The sequence below is a fragment of the Dendrobium catenatum genome, unplaced genomic scaffold (assembly GCF_001605985.2).
Source record: "Dendrobium catenatum unplaced genomic scaffold, ASM160598v2 fragScaff_scaffold_1022, whole genome shotgun sequence".
NCBI classification, from domain to species: Eukaryota; Viridiplantae; Streptophyta; class Magnoliopsida; order Asparagales; family Orchidaceae; genus Dendrobium; species Dendrobium catenatum.
In genome coordinates, this window is record NW_021319484.1 from 3,871,656 (window position 1) to 3,888,638 (window position 16,983).

The following is a 16,983-nucleotide window of genomic DNA, read 5'->3' on the forward strand; positions in this document are numbered from 1 at the left end:
TTAATATATTTTTTCTTAAAGTTTTTTACTTGTGAGTAAAATCTTTTTATTTTTTATTAAATATTCTAAACTTTATATTTATTAAATTATAATTTTTTTTAGCCAAACAGGTTAACAGGTCGGTTTCGGGTCATTCGGGTTGCTAGTAGGCCCGATTCGGGTTGAGTTTTTGACCCGTTTATTAAACGGGTCGGGTTCAGATTGACTAGATTCGGGTCAGGTCAATTTCAAGTCAGATGCGAACCTGACCTATTAACCCATTTTGATACCCCTTTAAAACCACTCCCTCTTATAGCTAATGAGTTTATCTTGTTGTTGGATAATAAAGACCTCATTTACTTACACAACCAATGCAAACTTAAGGATAAGCATATCAAGTGGGCCAAAATCAATTTATCATTCCAATATATCTTGAAGCACAAATAGGGTGTCCAAAATTGAGTCGCGATGCCAATAGCCATTGTCATATGCAATGTTTAAAATTGCGTATTCGGGTATTGAGGCGTTTTTCATTCGTGAGGCGAGGCGTAAGCCTCAAGGCGTAAGCCTCAAAATCAAAAGATTGCGTAAACATAAAATGATGAATTTTTATATACTAATGAGTGAATAATATAAAACATAAAAAAACATAAGATATTAAGTGAAATCAAAATATCCCAATAATAAGACAACATGAAATATAGTTCAACTCAAAATTCTATCTTTCGCAAATCCCAGTATTCTTTTCATTAACATATAATTCAAATTTCCAAAAATAAATAGCAATGACATTCACATAAGAGCTCATAAGTCATCAGCGCTATCATTACTAAGGGTTCTTCATTTGAATCATCATTATGATGAACTGCTCTCTCCCCTTACTCCTCTCCTATAGAGTCCAATATCGGGCATTTACTACAAGATTTATGTAAGTTTTAATATATATAGCGTGAGGCGTAAGCTTCATGCCAGTGAGGCGAGGCGGGCCTCAAGGCGGGTTTCAACCAAGTTGAGGCGCAAGCCTCATAAAAAAAACTTGAGGCATAAGCGTCGAGGCGTTTTTTACTGCAATTGCGCAAAGGCGGGCCTCAAGGAGAGCCTCATATTGCGCAATTTTAAACCATGGTCATATGATAGGAAACACTTGTAGATCTAAAGTATTTCCTATCAATTTTCGAAAATCAGCGAGATGAAAATCAAGGAAAATAGTAAATTTGATTGCAAAAATCAACTAACGGAGGAAAAACAAACAAGATATAATTGATCCCCAATTCGAGAGGAAAATCGATCTCTCCCAATCTCTAAACGCCGCTAGAGCCCAAGACAAACTATGAGATCTCAAATTTAAGCCAAATTCAAGATGCCCTAACCCTAGGAAAAAAAACAATTTAATGCATAAAATCCAAAAGGAAATCCCTAAACAGCCCCTACTTTGAAATTGCCCTCCCAACTCCCTTCAAAAACCTTCCTAAACAGCTCCTTGTGGAGCTAGGGGGTCAGCTCCTATGTACAGGAGGGGGAGGCGAAAATTCTTCTGCTATTTTCTGTAAGCCGGTCCTGTATGGACCGGCACCGGTTGGATTGGTCCAGTGGACCAGTCTAACATCATACTCTTCTTAGTACTCTCTATTTAAAGTTGGTTTGGTTCGAGATGATCAAAGAACTCTATCCCAATAATTAAGATCAATGGCAAGAAGGTAGCTTTTAGCATTTACAACTTCATGATGGATATCAATTTGTGGGAAACAAGTCGCATTGCATCCGTTGCTCGATACTTGCTGTGGTATATCATGTTGTTTGAATGTCATTAAGGAGGCCTTATATGCCATTTTTGGCGAGATGAACCACTGATTTGTTACATGAGAGCTTTTCTTGGTTATCCATATAGAAAGTCACTGACCGACTCATCAAGGGATGTTAGATTTACAACACTGCCAAGTAAAAAAGCCAAATAATTGAGTTGTATATGCCCTTTCTAAAGCCTAAAGTGTCAAGAATGACTGTGAGTATGAATTTTGCTATTGGTTTTCCAAATACCCAAAGGTGTAAAGATTTGATTATGGTGTTAGTAGATAGTTTCACCAAGACGGTGCATTCGGTCCTTCATAAACTTATAATACATCTTATATTACCGATCTTTACTTCACGTCATATTCCCAAATCTATACTTTGAGAACCAAGTCTTAATTTTGCTCTATGGCTCATCTACAAATATATGCACAAACAAAGGTTGTCAATCGGAGTCTTAGAAACCTTTTACATTTTTTAGTTGAAATTATTATCAAGAAAGGGGATCTCATTTTGGCTGAAGCTGAATTTGCTTAGAATCGGTCTACTAGCTAAGCCACAAGCCTAAGTCCTTTTGAAGTGGTGTGGATAAAAATCCCATTACTCCCTTAAGTGCTTATTGCAATGGCTATAATTGGCTGACGAAACTTGGGTAGCTCTCTAGCATCCATAAGGAATGGCTGTAACAAGGTGGCACTGGGAGGCTCATGTCCATGCAGTAAAAGCAGGAAGGAACAAAAATCAATCTTCTTTTGGGGGATCTTGCAACCCACGGTCTGAGAGCAGGTGGCGTCTGGTTAAGCTCATGCAGAGTATATAGTAGGATTCCATCTGCAAATTACCTTTCCAGCCCTCTTGCTTGTGGTGGTATCTAGGTGGTTACCAGCCTTCTTACTTCTCTATTACCCCCTTTCATTTCACGATAACCCAGGTGAGATAGTTTGAGGCACTTCACAAGACTAAATGTTGCCGAGAACCTAAGAAAGTACTTGGACTACGAAAAAATAGTGATATAAAGATCGCATATAAACTTTATCAAGAATAAACTTCATTAAGTACTTGCTTTCCATAGGAATCCTGCAGTCGGGAATAATTTTTTGCACCAGGAATTGGATGGCTGATCCTGTTCAATACCAGTTTCTTACAGTCTGTCCATCTAGACCCCGCAATACTTACTTTCTTCCCAAGGTTTGGCCCAAGGGAAAGGCTACTGTGAATATTCTGCTGCTGCGGCACCTTTTCCAGACATTAATCCATGCCACTTGGTCTGAGATCTTCAAGGCAGACTGTTTGCAAGGTATTTTCCTGAAATTTGATGTTGGAAGAAATCAACAAAAATGAAAAAAGTAAACTACTAACTAGAAAACAAAGATCTAATTTGGGATATTTCCTTGCTCAAGAAGACTGCCTGTTGTCTGCCTACTCCAGCCATGAGTCCCAGTTTCCACCTGCAATGTCGCTGGAATTTCAAGAACTTGCAAGGGAATTGAAAGGAAAACAAGTATACAAAGGTAGTTACTGGTTTGCCTCCCACCCATGGAAGTCAAGTGCTTGAATTTCTTCCTTTTCTTAGTTTCTACGCCCAATAGAAAACTCTGCTCAATTTGTAATTTCCTTAGGAAACTTGCTAGATTTTCTTCCTTCCTGCTGTCACCAAAGGGCTTCTCATCATAGGAATCTGCTGCAGTTCACCATGCATAGAAGCCAGAGATGGCTTCCCGAGTTTTGACGTCATTTATGGTGGATTCCCAAACTCCACTATATACCCCTTTCCTCTCCAAGAAACCCTTTCCCAACATCAGGAAGGCCTGAAACATACTCAACCAAAAGTAGATACAACACAAAGAGAGAATAACCTAAAATAGTGTCCGATCAACACTCTTGAGTTATAGAAAACAATGGCTAATTTTAGAAAAATACTCTACTTAATTAAATGTAAAAACAATCCATAAAAAAGGAAAATGACCCAAATAACTTTATTAATTATCCTTGTTAACTATGCCGTTAATTAAACTTTCACCAAACTGGGCAGGAAAACTCAGACAGCTTAAATCTCTCAGCCTGGGTTCATTCATCTCTCGATCAACAGTTTAGCAAGGTTTGGAAGGCCGAGCTGTAGCAATTACAGCGCAGGGAAGAAAGGGCACTGCTGTCCATTGGCAACAAAGGTGCAGGTGCTGCAATTTCAATGTAAGAGGATTGCTGCCTTGCGAGAATGCTGGCCAGAGCTGGAATTCTAGCAATCGACAATGACACAAGAAATATTTGCAAGGATGTCAGTCCATTTGGGTTCCAATTCCAAATTGAAGTTATTTTCATATTCTTTCAGTTTTATATCATATCAATATAGAGGAATCTCTTTCAATCAATATAAAACTTTCATCACTTTAAATTACATGATTTGGATTATCAAGATTCTCAAAATCAGGAGATTTTTTTGAAAGACATTATGGTCAATAAATTTATTTCGAGAATGCACCATTCACATTCATTTAGAAGGGTTTAAAATTTTTAAACATCCATAAACAAGGAATAACCTAGTAGCCTCTTGTCTTGCTACACGTGCTAATGATCTTTCGTAATTTATTCCTTTACTTTTGAGTATTGTTTTGTAACTAGTTAAGATTTATTTTACATTTTGAGTGGCCTAACTATTTCAAAATACTTATTTAGTTCCAATGACATTATGAATCTGGGTTATAGGAGCTAGTTTCTAATTATCATTCCTAATGAACTGGTTCAATTCATCTTACATTGATACTACCTTGAAATTATCTTTTAAAGTTTCATAAAAAATTTTAGGGGTTGTCTGGTTGGAAGTAAAGTGAGTGTAAAGTAAAGTAAAGTAAATGCATGGTTTTGAGAAGTTTGGTGTTTGGTTGGATGAATAGCAAGTTAAGGTAAATTAAAGTGAATGCATTGTATTCCATTCTAGTTAATTTTTGAGGTAAACCATTCTCACACAATTTTAAGCGAGAACCATTATACCACTCTAAAGTTTGCTTGAGCACTACTGACAGCCACCTTCTCCACCGCCACCCCGCCGTTGGATGCCATTGTCCACTGTCGACCACTGCCGTTGTCTCCGACTGTAGTCCATTGCTCATCTCTTATCACCGCTGTCAGGCGACCATTGCCACCAGCCACCGCTGTTGCCACCATTGCCGGTGAACCACTATCGGCCACCATCCACCGCGACCACCATCGCTCGCCCACCACGACCGCTACCACTCATCGTTGCCGGCCTCCATTGATGCATTCATTTTTTTAATTTATCTTGTTTTGATGTAATATGAACAATATATAGTTGTGTTTTATATTTTTTTTTCAGCTATCCAATGATGGAAGGCATCCAATGATCATGGTAGGAGGTGTTAGGTATGGAGAGTCTTGGGTTTGCCGGCAATTGAGTCCTTCCCGTCCTTTGGGCTACTTGCTGCATTTGATTTGGGGACTCGGCTGTCTCGGGTTGGGCTATGGCTACTTGGGTTGAGCTTAAATGAAGTTGGGCTCTACTAGGTGTAGCTTATTAATGCTTCAGCTAAAGTTTAGCTCATTATTTGGAGGAATTTTTACAACTGGTAAGTCAATAGTAGGAAAGCATTAGGGAAGTTATAATAATATAATATAGGTAAAACAAAGCACTAGTAGGTATTAGATTTTCCCTTCCATTCCCCGTCATATGGCTTCTGTGCTCGAAGGAACAGCAAGCCGTGAGCTGCAGGGAGAGGGGCTGCTGTTGTTGCGGCTGTGATTGTGTGAGGAATTTTCAGAAAGCATAAGAAAGGACAATTCAGGTAAGGGCTGCTGTTGTAGTTTACTGAAATTTTGAAAGGTGTTGCCATGTTTGTTGAAACTAATTGCTGGAATTCAGTAAAGGAGTGCTGAGAGTAATGTATGCTAAAATTAATTTGTAGAAATTAGTTGTTGTTTGTCGAATCAATAGGAAAATTGAGAAGAAAGGCTGAAATTAAGTCATGATTGTTGTTATTATATGGCTGCTATATTGCTGGTTAAGGGTTTGCTGAAATTTGTTAGTAAAAGGAAGGGAGAATGAGAAAAGATAGGTAAGGGAAAGATTTTGGATTGAATGAAGAAAAGTGCATATAAGGCTGTGTACCAAAGAGAAAAAAGGCAAAGTATTGTACAGAAAACCAATTGATAATGAGGTGAGATATCAAAACGATGCAATAGGAAATATTAAAAACTTTATATAATTGCAAATTTATATTTTTTATGTTTGTTATAGCATTTATTTCAGTTATTCCACTTTATTCATGTATAAATGATTAATTCATTAAGTAGTTATTACAATAGCATACCATATGATTGTAAAAAGTGGATGATATTGGAAATGTGAAATAAGTTATATATGAGGAATATTTCTGCACAAGGGCGAAAGACCTGACGAAATAAGCCTACATTCTCGAAATTATAAAAGTTGAGAATTTTGATCCAACCTTGAATGAGAGAACAATTTCAATCATAAAAGTTAGAAATTTGGTCCCAACTTTGAATCAGAAAGCTGTAAGGGTGCAAAAACCTATATCCATCATATAGCTTGTATGAAAGTGTTGAACATTAAGCATGACAGAAAGTAATATTATAAAATTCTTATGGCTAGATTAAAATTACATGTGTTTTTAATTAATTGCTCATATGTTTATGATTTATATAATGCTTGTATATTTTATTGAGCTTTTGATTTTTAGTAGTTGTACTAGGTAAGGGGAAGGAGCCAATAGGATAGTAGTCAGGATAGTTGACTAATTTTTTGTGTACATATGCTTTTTGGGTGTATCAAAGTAGGTTGACAAATGTTTCTTGCCTTGTTGATGGAGGAACATACCACTTCCTGAAAACTTGTCTAAATTTCTCCCAAGTAATTTATTCTTCATTTCTACCGGTAAATTTTTATAAATGTTGACATCTCCACCATCTTTTTGCCTCACCTTCTAACATAAAGATTGTAAGTGATATATGTATGTTCTCAGGACATCTCATTCAATTCAAAATTTTCTTAATCCTTATAATCCAATCCTCTATAGTTCTGACATCTACTCCTTTTAAAAGAGGGGTTTTTAAACTCTGGAATAATTTTAAATGCTTATTCACCTCTACACTATCAAGAGCACATGCCTTAGTATTTGTACTGTCACTAGGAGTTGTAGGAGTAATTAGAACGGCTGTAGGTGGAAGGCTAGATGTTGCAGATCCTATTAGAGACTATATATTTTTTATCATCTGTATTATCATATTCATCGTATGCATTTGCATCTTATTCCCTGACATTATACTAGCAGGGTCAATCACTACGGTTACATTGTCCACTCTAGATCAACGGCCTTCTATTAGTGCAAAATTTTTTGGACTCTCAAGTGTTATCTCATGCTGAGATGACTGACCATTAGTCCCTTCAGGTATCCTTTTAGTCATTATACCTACAATGCATTACATTATAAATTTATACATTCATATGTCACGACCCGGCCCGGTGAGCTCGCATAGGTGAGGCGGGAACGCATGGTCGGATGGTAGGTCAAATATCTAGTTCCTAAACCTATCACTCTAACATTTGAAAGAGAGCATCTAAAACATCAAATTTGAAATCACATAAACATAAAATCAGTAATAATAATAAAATTACCTTTCCTCAGGCGCTCCTCTTCTACGGTATATATTACCATCCCTTCTACTCATTTTTGATTTAAAGTAACTATACCTGAAAAAATGTTAACAACTAATATTAAGCCGAAGCTCAGTAAGTAAAACACGATTCTAAATTACAGTAATCAAGGAAAACAGAATAATATGCTAAATGTCAATTTCATTTGAATATAATATAATTTGCCTCATATAAACATAACATTAAACATAAACATAAATCATAAAATCATATCATTTCATAATTCATTTTCATATCCATATCATTATTCATAACTTTCTCTTTTCATATATATTACAACCGTCACAGGAGCCACTATTTAGTACCATAAAGGTACTCATTTTCCATATCTTTTTTCATATCGTTTACCATTTTAACGTGCACGAGTACAGCGTCCCCAGCTAGTACCATAAGGGGATGAGCTCCATCTTTTCAGCATGCACATACAAGCATTCAATATAACAATCATATCATCTCATTTCATCTCATTTCATTTCATTCCTATAATATATAAACTTATAATATAATGCCATGATATATAACGTAAAAGTTGCTTGATTAATCATAGGATGAAATAACATAATCATGATCTAAAATGACTATAAAATTTTCATAATCATGCTTGGACTTTCAAAACATAAAATTAGAGAGAAAATAAAAGTATTATTGTAATAAAGAACCATGTATACTTACAGAAATTTTGAAATTGATTCTCCTCGCTAATCCTTCTTCCTTCGAGGTTTCTTCAAAACACCTTAAAGAGTTAATTTCTCCTTTAAAATTATTTATAATAAATCTAAATTAATCTTCTCATTCTTTTCCTAATCTATCATAAGTTCTTTCTCTCACTCTCTCTAAATGATCACATAAAACAAAACATATTCTAAAAATTCATAATTTTATATAATTACATATTTTAACCAAAATAACTCTTTTTCCATAACTTAAATTAATTTAAAATAACATCTATTTTAGGATTTAAGAAAAACTCAATTCCTTTTCTTAAAAACTCTCTTAGGACCCTTAGGAACAATATTTGCAAAAGCACTTCCAAAAATTCCAACTTTAGAGAAAATCCTAATTTTCTAACTACAAATTTTTGAAGAAAAAGCCTCATTCCCTTGCATAAAATGATCTCTTTAACCTATCTTAACATTCTCTTAAATAAAATCAATGTTTCCCCTCAAACCCTAGATTTTTCATTTTAGGAAAACTTTGCGAGAAAAGGAGAAATATATAAATAAAACATACTTTAGTCTTCCTCTTATTCTCCTCTACAATTTCCTTAGCTTTCTTCGCCGGAAAACTCGCTGGAGCCACCTGTCCGTTACCCTCACCTGTCCGCCCTCTCCCTTGTGTTTCTTCGGTTTCGGCCGAATGAACATAATGGGGACCGAATTCATTCGGTCCCCTTAAGAGGGAATAATGGTTAAATGCAAATTGCCTTAATTGCCCCCATTTAAAACACATCAGCATTAGTAATTGCTAGGGGTAGTTTAGGTATTATGAATCTTTCTTGAATTTTAATTTCTAATTTGAGTAAAATTAGATATAAGTTTTATATTTCAAATTTTTTAGAATTTTGCGTAGAATTTTATGAAATTATTTTCGTTAAATTCTGTTAACTTCGAATTTTTCACATAAAACTTGTCGCGACGCATCAAAAGCATGCAAGGTCTAAAATGTCATTTTGCAGGTTTTACATCATAAAATTATGCACACATATTAATGTTACTTTTATATGTTACTTGCAAGCAAGATTGAAGTTAGACTTATTACTAACTTAGAAACATCACTTTCTCATATGCTTTGTAATAATTTAGTTTGATCTAATTCTCTTCTCTTAAATGCTAAATTTGCTTAATCTTCCATAATTAAATCCTCAGAATCTTAAATCTTTGCTCTGATACTACTTTTGTAACATCCCATATTACCTCTTACCAGTAAAGTAGAGTGCCACAGAAATAAACGTAATTTTCATTCTCAACATATCATACTTTTATATCATTTGAATAGTTGCATAAAACATCTACTGAAAATTTTATCTACTAAATGAACGGAAGTATCTAATTCCAATTAGATCACAATAATACATATAGAGCCACTAAGAAAACTATAATGTTTCATCACATTTAAACAACTTATATACCTTATACTAGGATATCACAAACACTTCTAAATATAAAATCTAAAGTTTCTAACACTTGCCTAATCGGTCTCCACTTTCTTTTTAGTTTTTCATGTAACAACAATTAGTATAAAATAAGTGGTGAGCTATGAAGCTCATAAAATTATGCAAATTAAATAACATTTCAAATGCAATATTACAAAAAATTATAACATTGAAATCATAATTGAATAAAATTATCATTATTTGAAAAATATCATAAAATCATATATAGGATTAACCTTCAATTCTTTTGAAGTGTACAGAATATCAATATTAGTCTTCTACAGAATATACTAAACTTTCATAAGAATGTTCAATGGAGCCCACGTAAACTTGACATTATCGCCATTGAGCAATATAGTGGTCCTTTTTGTCTTTTTAGGGGTCCTTTTGCCCCACATGATATGCAAGTATCATATCTCTAGGTTCCCTTTTGCTCCACCTGCAATATAAGTATTATATTTGGGGTTCCTTTTGCCCCATATGTAGTTGGAGGTATCATATCATTTTATAATCAATCTTTTTTAATTTGATATTCAGTAACTTTCAATACTTATAATTCATAGTTTGTATTATTGCATGCTTTCATAATGATCTTTCTGTTATATTGTCTGCATACAAAGAATGTGCATACAATATGTAAAAAAATAGACTTTTTTTCAGAACATTATCAAATAGAAAAACCTTTAAATGAACATAATAAATCTTATTTTAAACTCACATGATTAGATTATGTAAGTGGTTATTCATACATGACAATTTGAATTTATACTCCCTTTCTATACATTGAATAAGCTTAATATCATTTTTCCTTTTATTGAATTTAAAATTAACTCTTCATGCTTATAAATGAAATTATTTATATTTTTAATTATAATTGCTTTACTTACTTCTTTGGAGATTTGTCTCCTCAATGCCTCCATCTCACACTCTTTTTCTTTTTTAATTTATCTACAATGCACATCTCAAAATCTACAGTTTTTTCCTTGCATTTCCCAAATACATTACATATAACCAATTCAAATAAAGATCATAATTTATCTCGTTACCTCCCTTCTGCATATAATTAATGAATCCTCTTATGTCTTCTCTCAATTTCTTCTTCCTTGAATTAATCCTTGTTATTTTCTTCACTCTTTCTCGGTTATTTCCTCTACTGAATATAAACCATATACTTAAAGTAAAACTCACTTTAATATAAACCAAACTCCATCATACATCAAAACTAATACCTCTATTATAATCTTTACCTGTACTATGCCGAGTACTTCAAACACTACCTATCCTTCCCCCTTCCAGCACTACTGCCGTACTTTCCTTACTTTGCACTGTGCCTAACTCCCTTAGCCTGCACTATGCCGTGAAATGCAATAATTCCCTCATCTGATTATTTTTCCTCTCTGTTGGCTTGCGTGAAATCAAAATAGATAAGGAATATGAGAGGCTCACGGAATAACTTCTCTTCACAGCCACTAAAAGCATCCATTCGTAATTAAAGTATTATCTAATTTAATTTACTCTATTACTTAATATAAATACTAAGATTTACTTAATAGTAATTTAACTACTAATATTAAAATCACAATTCCAATAAAATAAATTTTCTTTACCTGAGAATATAGATAGTAGAAGGCAAGGGAAAGGAGCCAGTGGGATAGTAGTAAGGAGAGTTGACTACTTTTTTGTGTACATACACTTTTTGGGTATGTCAGAGCAGGAGTTGTACAGACTTTTTGGTATGTAAATGAATGTTAAAAAGTTTAGTGAAGTTCTATATTTCATTTGAGGCTTGCATTTATTTGAGGTATTTTACATATGTTTTCTATTGTTAAGCATAAAATTTTAAATATTGGCATAATCTGAATAAGTTACTTTCCACTCACCTGATTATGGTAGGAGTAATTCAGAATGAGTGTTAGTAAGATGTAGGTCCATTCAGATTCTGCTGTGAGTGTTAGTAAGATGTAGGTCCATTCAGATTCTGCTTCTCTGTTACACTCCCTGTTGACTGTAGGAGGGGTCAAATGGGTTGTGACAGTTAAGAGTCGTCTATCTTTTCTTCCAAACTTATTTTTTTTTCTTCAATCTTTCAATGACTTATTCCTCTAGAACATGTACAGATTCTATCTCTCCCTCCTTCCCTCCCTTCTAATCAGCCATGTGTATGCCCTTAATTAACGTAGTTGCTTGGGTGGCATGTGGTGGAAGGGATTAACCTTGTTTGATTCCCTGTTCAGTTTATGGTCTTGTCTCTTTTGTTGTTATGGAGTGTAAGGATTAACATTTATAATTCCCTGATTATTTGGGCTATTATCCTCTTCAACTTCCAAATCACGTGAAATTAAACAGCACTTTAACATTTCATTTTCTGGTTTCTTCAAAGCAAATTCAACATAATTTGACTTTGCCATCTAAATATTGTACCTGTAAATCTCTTTTTATATTATTAGTATTTTAGAAGTTAATATCCGATTTTTGTGCTTATTTGAATAATTGTAAACTTGATTCTTTTTATTGTCAAATGCTTTATATTAATTTGCATTTTTTACTGTTGAGGGGATGCACTCCTCTCAATTGTTAATCATATTTGCAATTTTGCATTAATGTGTTATTTTATTCTGATTTAACTTTACATGTGTTGAACCCTTCACTTGCAACAACCATGAACTAGTTATTTATGTAATCACAGGATATAAATGGTGGATATGGTGGTGGACCCGGCCAGGTTTGTCACTACTTATATATTATTATGAACTTTTGAAATTGCATAGATTAGATTTTTGAGGCAGTAATTTTATTCCAGGGCGAGTTTTCTGTTATTTGCTGTGTGCCTTGAGAGATTGCTTACGTGATTGGCAAATATTTAAAATTTTGATAGTCTTGATATGCTTGACTTAGTTGTAGGTGCGGATTCAATGTTTTGTTAGTGCATGAAGTGACAATCCACGGAAAGATTAGAAAAATCTTAAAATCTATGAAATATACTTAAAGAAATTAAATTACTCTCAGTGCATGCCATTTGCATGCATTGATTCCACTACATCTCTCTAAGTCCTGCTTTTTCTTCCTGTTGCGTCCTGGAGTATTCACGGCGGTAGAGAAATATATAGTTTAGTGCTTAGCATTATACGAAGATCCAGCACACAAGCAGATAAGAGAGAGAGTGTAGTGTTCATAAGAGACACCAAAGTTTTTACGTGCAAACCTCTGAAAAGGGGGAAAAACCACGGGACTTGGCCCAGTTTGAATGAATCCACTAGTATTTGCAGTCAATTACAAATGAGGCCCTTAGGAGAAGGCCTTGGCTTGATGTCACAAACGTACATCATATAGAGCATATTACATGGTTGGAGTTACATAGACATGTTTGTTTGGTCGGCAGGACCATAGTCGATAGGATGGAGGTCAGAAAGATCGTTGTTTGGTGATGGAGGTCGGAAGGACCATATTAGGTGATGCAGGTCGGAAGGACCGTAGTCGGCAGGAGACGGGGGTTCGAAAGACCGTAGTTGGCAGGAGACCGGGTTAGAAAGACCGTTGTTTGGTGATGGAGGTCGAAAGGACCATAGTAGGCAAGAGACAGAGATTCGAAATATCGTAGTTGGTAGGAGATCGGGGTCAGAAAGACCGTTGTCTGGTGATGGAGGTCGGAAGGACCATGTAGGCGAAGGAGGTCAGAAGGAAACCGGGATCAGAAAAACCGTTGTAGTAGGGCGGTACTTTGGTAGAACTCTGGGTATCAGGTGGTGGCCTAATAAAAGTTTAAGCCTCAGGTGGTGGTTCGGTAGAAGTCCGGGCGTCAGGTGGTAATCCGGTGCAAATTTGGGCCTCAAGTGGTAGTCCGGCAGAAGTTCGGGGCCTTAAGTGGTGGTTTGGTGGAGCAACGAAGTCAGACGGTGGCCCGGTATAGCTCAGGGTCTCAAGTGGTGGTTCGACGGAGCAACGATGTCAGAAGGTGGTCCGGCGGAGCTCAGGGCCTCAAATGGTGGTCCGGTGGAGCAACGATGTCATGCGGTGGTTCGGCAGAGCAATGATGTCAGGCGGTGGTCCGGCAGAGCAACGATGTCAGGCGGTGGTCCGGCGGAGGTGAGGGCCTCAATTGGTGGTTCGGCGGAGCGACGACGTTAGGCGGTGGTCCGACAGAGCAACGACGTCAGGCATTAGTCCGGCAGAGCTCAGGGCGTCAAGTGGTGGTCCGGCAGAACAACGATGTCAGGCGGTGGTCCGACGGAGGTGAGGGCCTCCAGTGGTGGTCCGACGGAGGTGAAGGCCTCAAGTGGTGGTCCGACGGAACTCCGGCGTCAGGCGGTGGTTCAGCGGAGGAGAGGGCCTCAAGTGGTGGTCCGGTGGAGGAGAGGGCCTCAAGTGGTGGTCCGGTGGAGGAGAGGGCCTCAAGTGGTGGTCCGACGGTGGTCGAGGAGGAGCTTCTTCCTTCTCATCCTTCTCTTCTTCCTTCTTCTGTTCTTGCTCGATCCCCCCTTCAAGTGAAATGAGTGGTCTATTTATAGATTTCTGGAGTGACATGGACCGTAAATAGGTGAGAGATCAAGAGAAAATGGGGACTGGTTGGATGGACGGCCGATGTTGAATCCCTTGATCATGGACCTTTTGATGGACATTTGAATGTCTTAGTGATGTTGGAATTCAGTGATCTTGGGCTCGTTTGATTCGTCCCGTTCAGACGCTCGATTCGACTAAAAGCATGTCATGTTTGGAAATCGTTTGGTAATCCAAATTGTGGTTCGAACCTTCCAACAGCACTTTGGATCTTTGATTTGAACTCATTTGGGCTCGGACTTAATCGAATTTGGTGTCGTTGAGTTCGTATTTCCGAGACGTTTAGTTTGACTGCAAGTTTGCTGAAATTGAAGTTTGGATGGTCCCAAATTTAATTTCAGAAGTTTCCAGCTTGATTTTTTATCGAGATTCGTGCCCAATCAAGATAATTTTTTGATGACGTAACAGTTGCCCTCCTATTTTCGGACGTCGATGTTCTAAAATTTCGAAAATACTCATTTGGGCTCGGACTGAGTCGAATTTGGTGTCGTTGAGTTCGTATTTCCGAGACGTTTAGTTTGACTGCAAGTTTGCTGAAATTGAAGTTTGGATGGTCCCAAATTTAATTTCAGAAGTTTCCAGCTTGATTTTTTATCGAGATTCGTGCCCAATCAAGATAATTTTTTGATGACGTAACAGTTGCCCTCCTATTTTCGGACGTCGATGTTCTAAAATTTTGAAAATATGCGTCGCAATCTTTGGGGATTTTTTTGTGCATTTTGAAATTTGAATGTGTTCGTTCGTGGGCATAGAGATCCCGGATCACTTTAAAAGTTTCAAAATTAAATCCGGAATGTCGAAAAACGGATCCGGGGACCCAAAAAACGTCTGATTTGACTTTTTCGTACCAAAAATTGAGTATGAAAACGGCTCCGAGGACCCCAAAAATTGCCGGCACTGCTGCCGCTGCCACTTTGCGTCACCATGCGCTGCCCGTGCTGCGCTGCGCGACAGCCTGCTGCCTGACTGCCTATGCGCCCGCGTGCGCCACTGAACGGCTCCACCCGTTGGCCGGTTATGGGTTTGGGGCGCGGCTGGCGATTTAGGCAGTTTTTTTCTTTTAACCTCTCCAACTCCCCTTTCTTCCTATAAATACCCCCATAGAGGGTATGAAATTCTTGCACCTTCTCTTCTCCATCCATTCTTTCAATTGAGGCCTTTCCTTGGCCCTGTACGGGTGGTATCCCCCGTCCAGGCCCAAGGTCCCTCTCTGTGCAAGAAGGTCCGGAGATCCCCCATTTTTTCTCCTTTCTTTTAATTGAGGCCTTCCCTTGGCCCTGTACGGGTAACCCTCGTCCAGGCCCAAGGCCCTTCTCTGTGCAAGAAGGTCCGGAGATCCACCATTCTCCCTCCTTTCTTTCAATTGAGGCCTTCCCTTGGCTATGTACGGGTGGTATCCCTCGTGCAGGCTCAAGGCCCTTCTTTATGCAAGAATGTCCGGAGATCCCCCTTCTCCCTCCTTTCTTTAGGAGACCCTGCGGAGTTCCGATGTTAGTTGGCTAGCGATGGAGGTTGGAGAGACCGTTGTAAGGAGGGAGGTTGAAAAGACTATTGACGGGCAGAAATATGGCGTCGGGTAGAAATACGGCGTCGGGTAGGAGTCTGACGACGGACAGAAGTCCGACGAAGGGTAGAAATTTAGCGTCGAATAGAAATACGGCGTCGGGTAGGAGTTTAACGATGGACAGAAGTCCGACGAAGGGTGGAAATTTGGCGTCGAGTAGAAGTCCGACTATGTGTATAAATTCAATGTCCGGTAGAATTCTAACATCAGGGAGAAGTACGATGACGGGTAGAAGCCTAATGAATGTCCGTCGATAGGCAGGAATTCGACATTGGGTAGAAGTACGGCGTCGGGTAGAAGACCGACGAAAGTCCATTGACGAGAAAAAGTCCGATGACGGGTAGTAGTCCGATGGCATGAAGAAGTTTGACGTCGGGTAAAAAATTGATGAAAGTTCATCGACGGACAGAAGTCCGATGACGGGTAGTAGTCCGACGACAGGTAGAAGTATGACGTTGGGTAGAAGTACATTGTCGGGTAGAAGATCGATGAAAGTCAATCGACGGGTAGCTGTCTAACGACAGGCAAAAGTCCGACGTCGGGTAGAAGTACAATGTCGGGTAGAAGACCGACGAAATTCCATCAACGGGCAGAAGTTCGATGACGAGTAGTAATCTGATGACAGGCAGAAGTCCGACGTCGGGTAAAAATTTGACTTTATGGAGAATCCAGACGAAAGTCTTGCGTAGGTTAATAAAATCCGTCAAAGATATATGACCTATCCAAGGTTGTATGTTAGAGCGTTTTCTCGATGACGTTAACCTGTGTGGAAGAGGTCGAGAGAATCAACCAAGGATGTAAGACCTATCCGAGGTTGTATGTCAGAGCCCTGCTCGATGACGTTAACCGGTGTGGAAGAGGTCAAGAGAATCAACCAAGGATGTAAGACCTATCCGAGGTTGTATGTCAGAGCCCTGCTCGATGATGTTAACCGGTGTGGAAGAGGTCAAGAGAATCAACCAAGGATGTAAGACCTATCCAAGGTTGTATATCAAAGCCTTTGCTCGATGACGTTAACATGTGTGGAAGAGGTCGAGAGAATCCACCAAGGATGTAAGACCTATCGGATTCCCACATCAAGGACCGGAATGTGGGCAAAAGAAGCTAGTCCATGAAACATAAAATTAGGATTGGAAACTTGGAATTAGTTCCCTTACAGGAAAATTAATGAATTAAATAGATATTATGATACATAACGGAATTAAATATTTTGTGCATTCAGGAAAACTAAATGGTTGGAGATAAGGCTAAGGAATTGAT

General features: G+C 37.8%; 1 protein-coding gene across 2 annotated transcripts in view; it reads left to right on the forward strand.

Moving 5' to 3' along the window:
• LOC110110255 (protein farnesyltransferase subunit beta-like) overlaps positions 1-16,983 on the forward strand; it is a 72,855-nt gene that overhangs the window by 33,520 nt on the left and 22,352 nt on the right. Inside the window, exon 4 of one of the 2 annotated variants that reach the window (XM_028697955.1) lies at positions 12,292-12,327. The exons of the other annotated variant lie outside the window; for it this stretch is intronic. Within the exon in view, the coding sequence (XP_028553788.1) occupies positions 12,292-12,327 (36 nt within the window). The remainder of the gene's footprint in view (positions 1-12,291; positions 12,328-16,983) is intronic. 2 annotated transcript variants of the gene reach the window in all.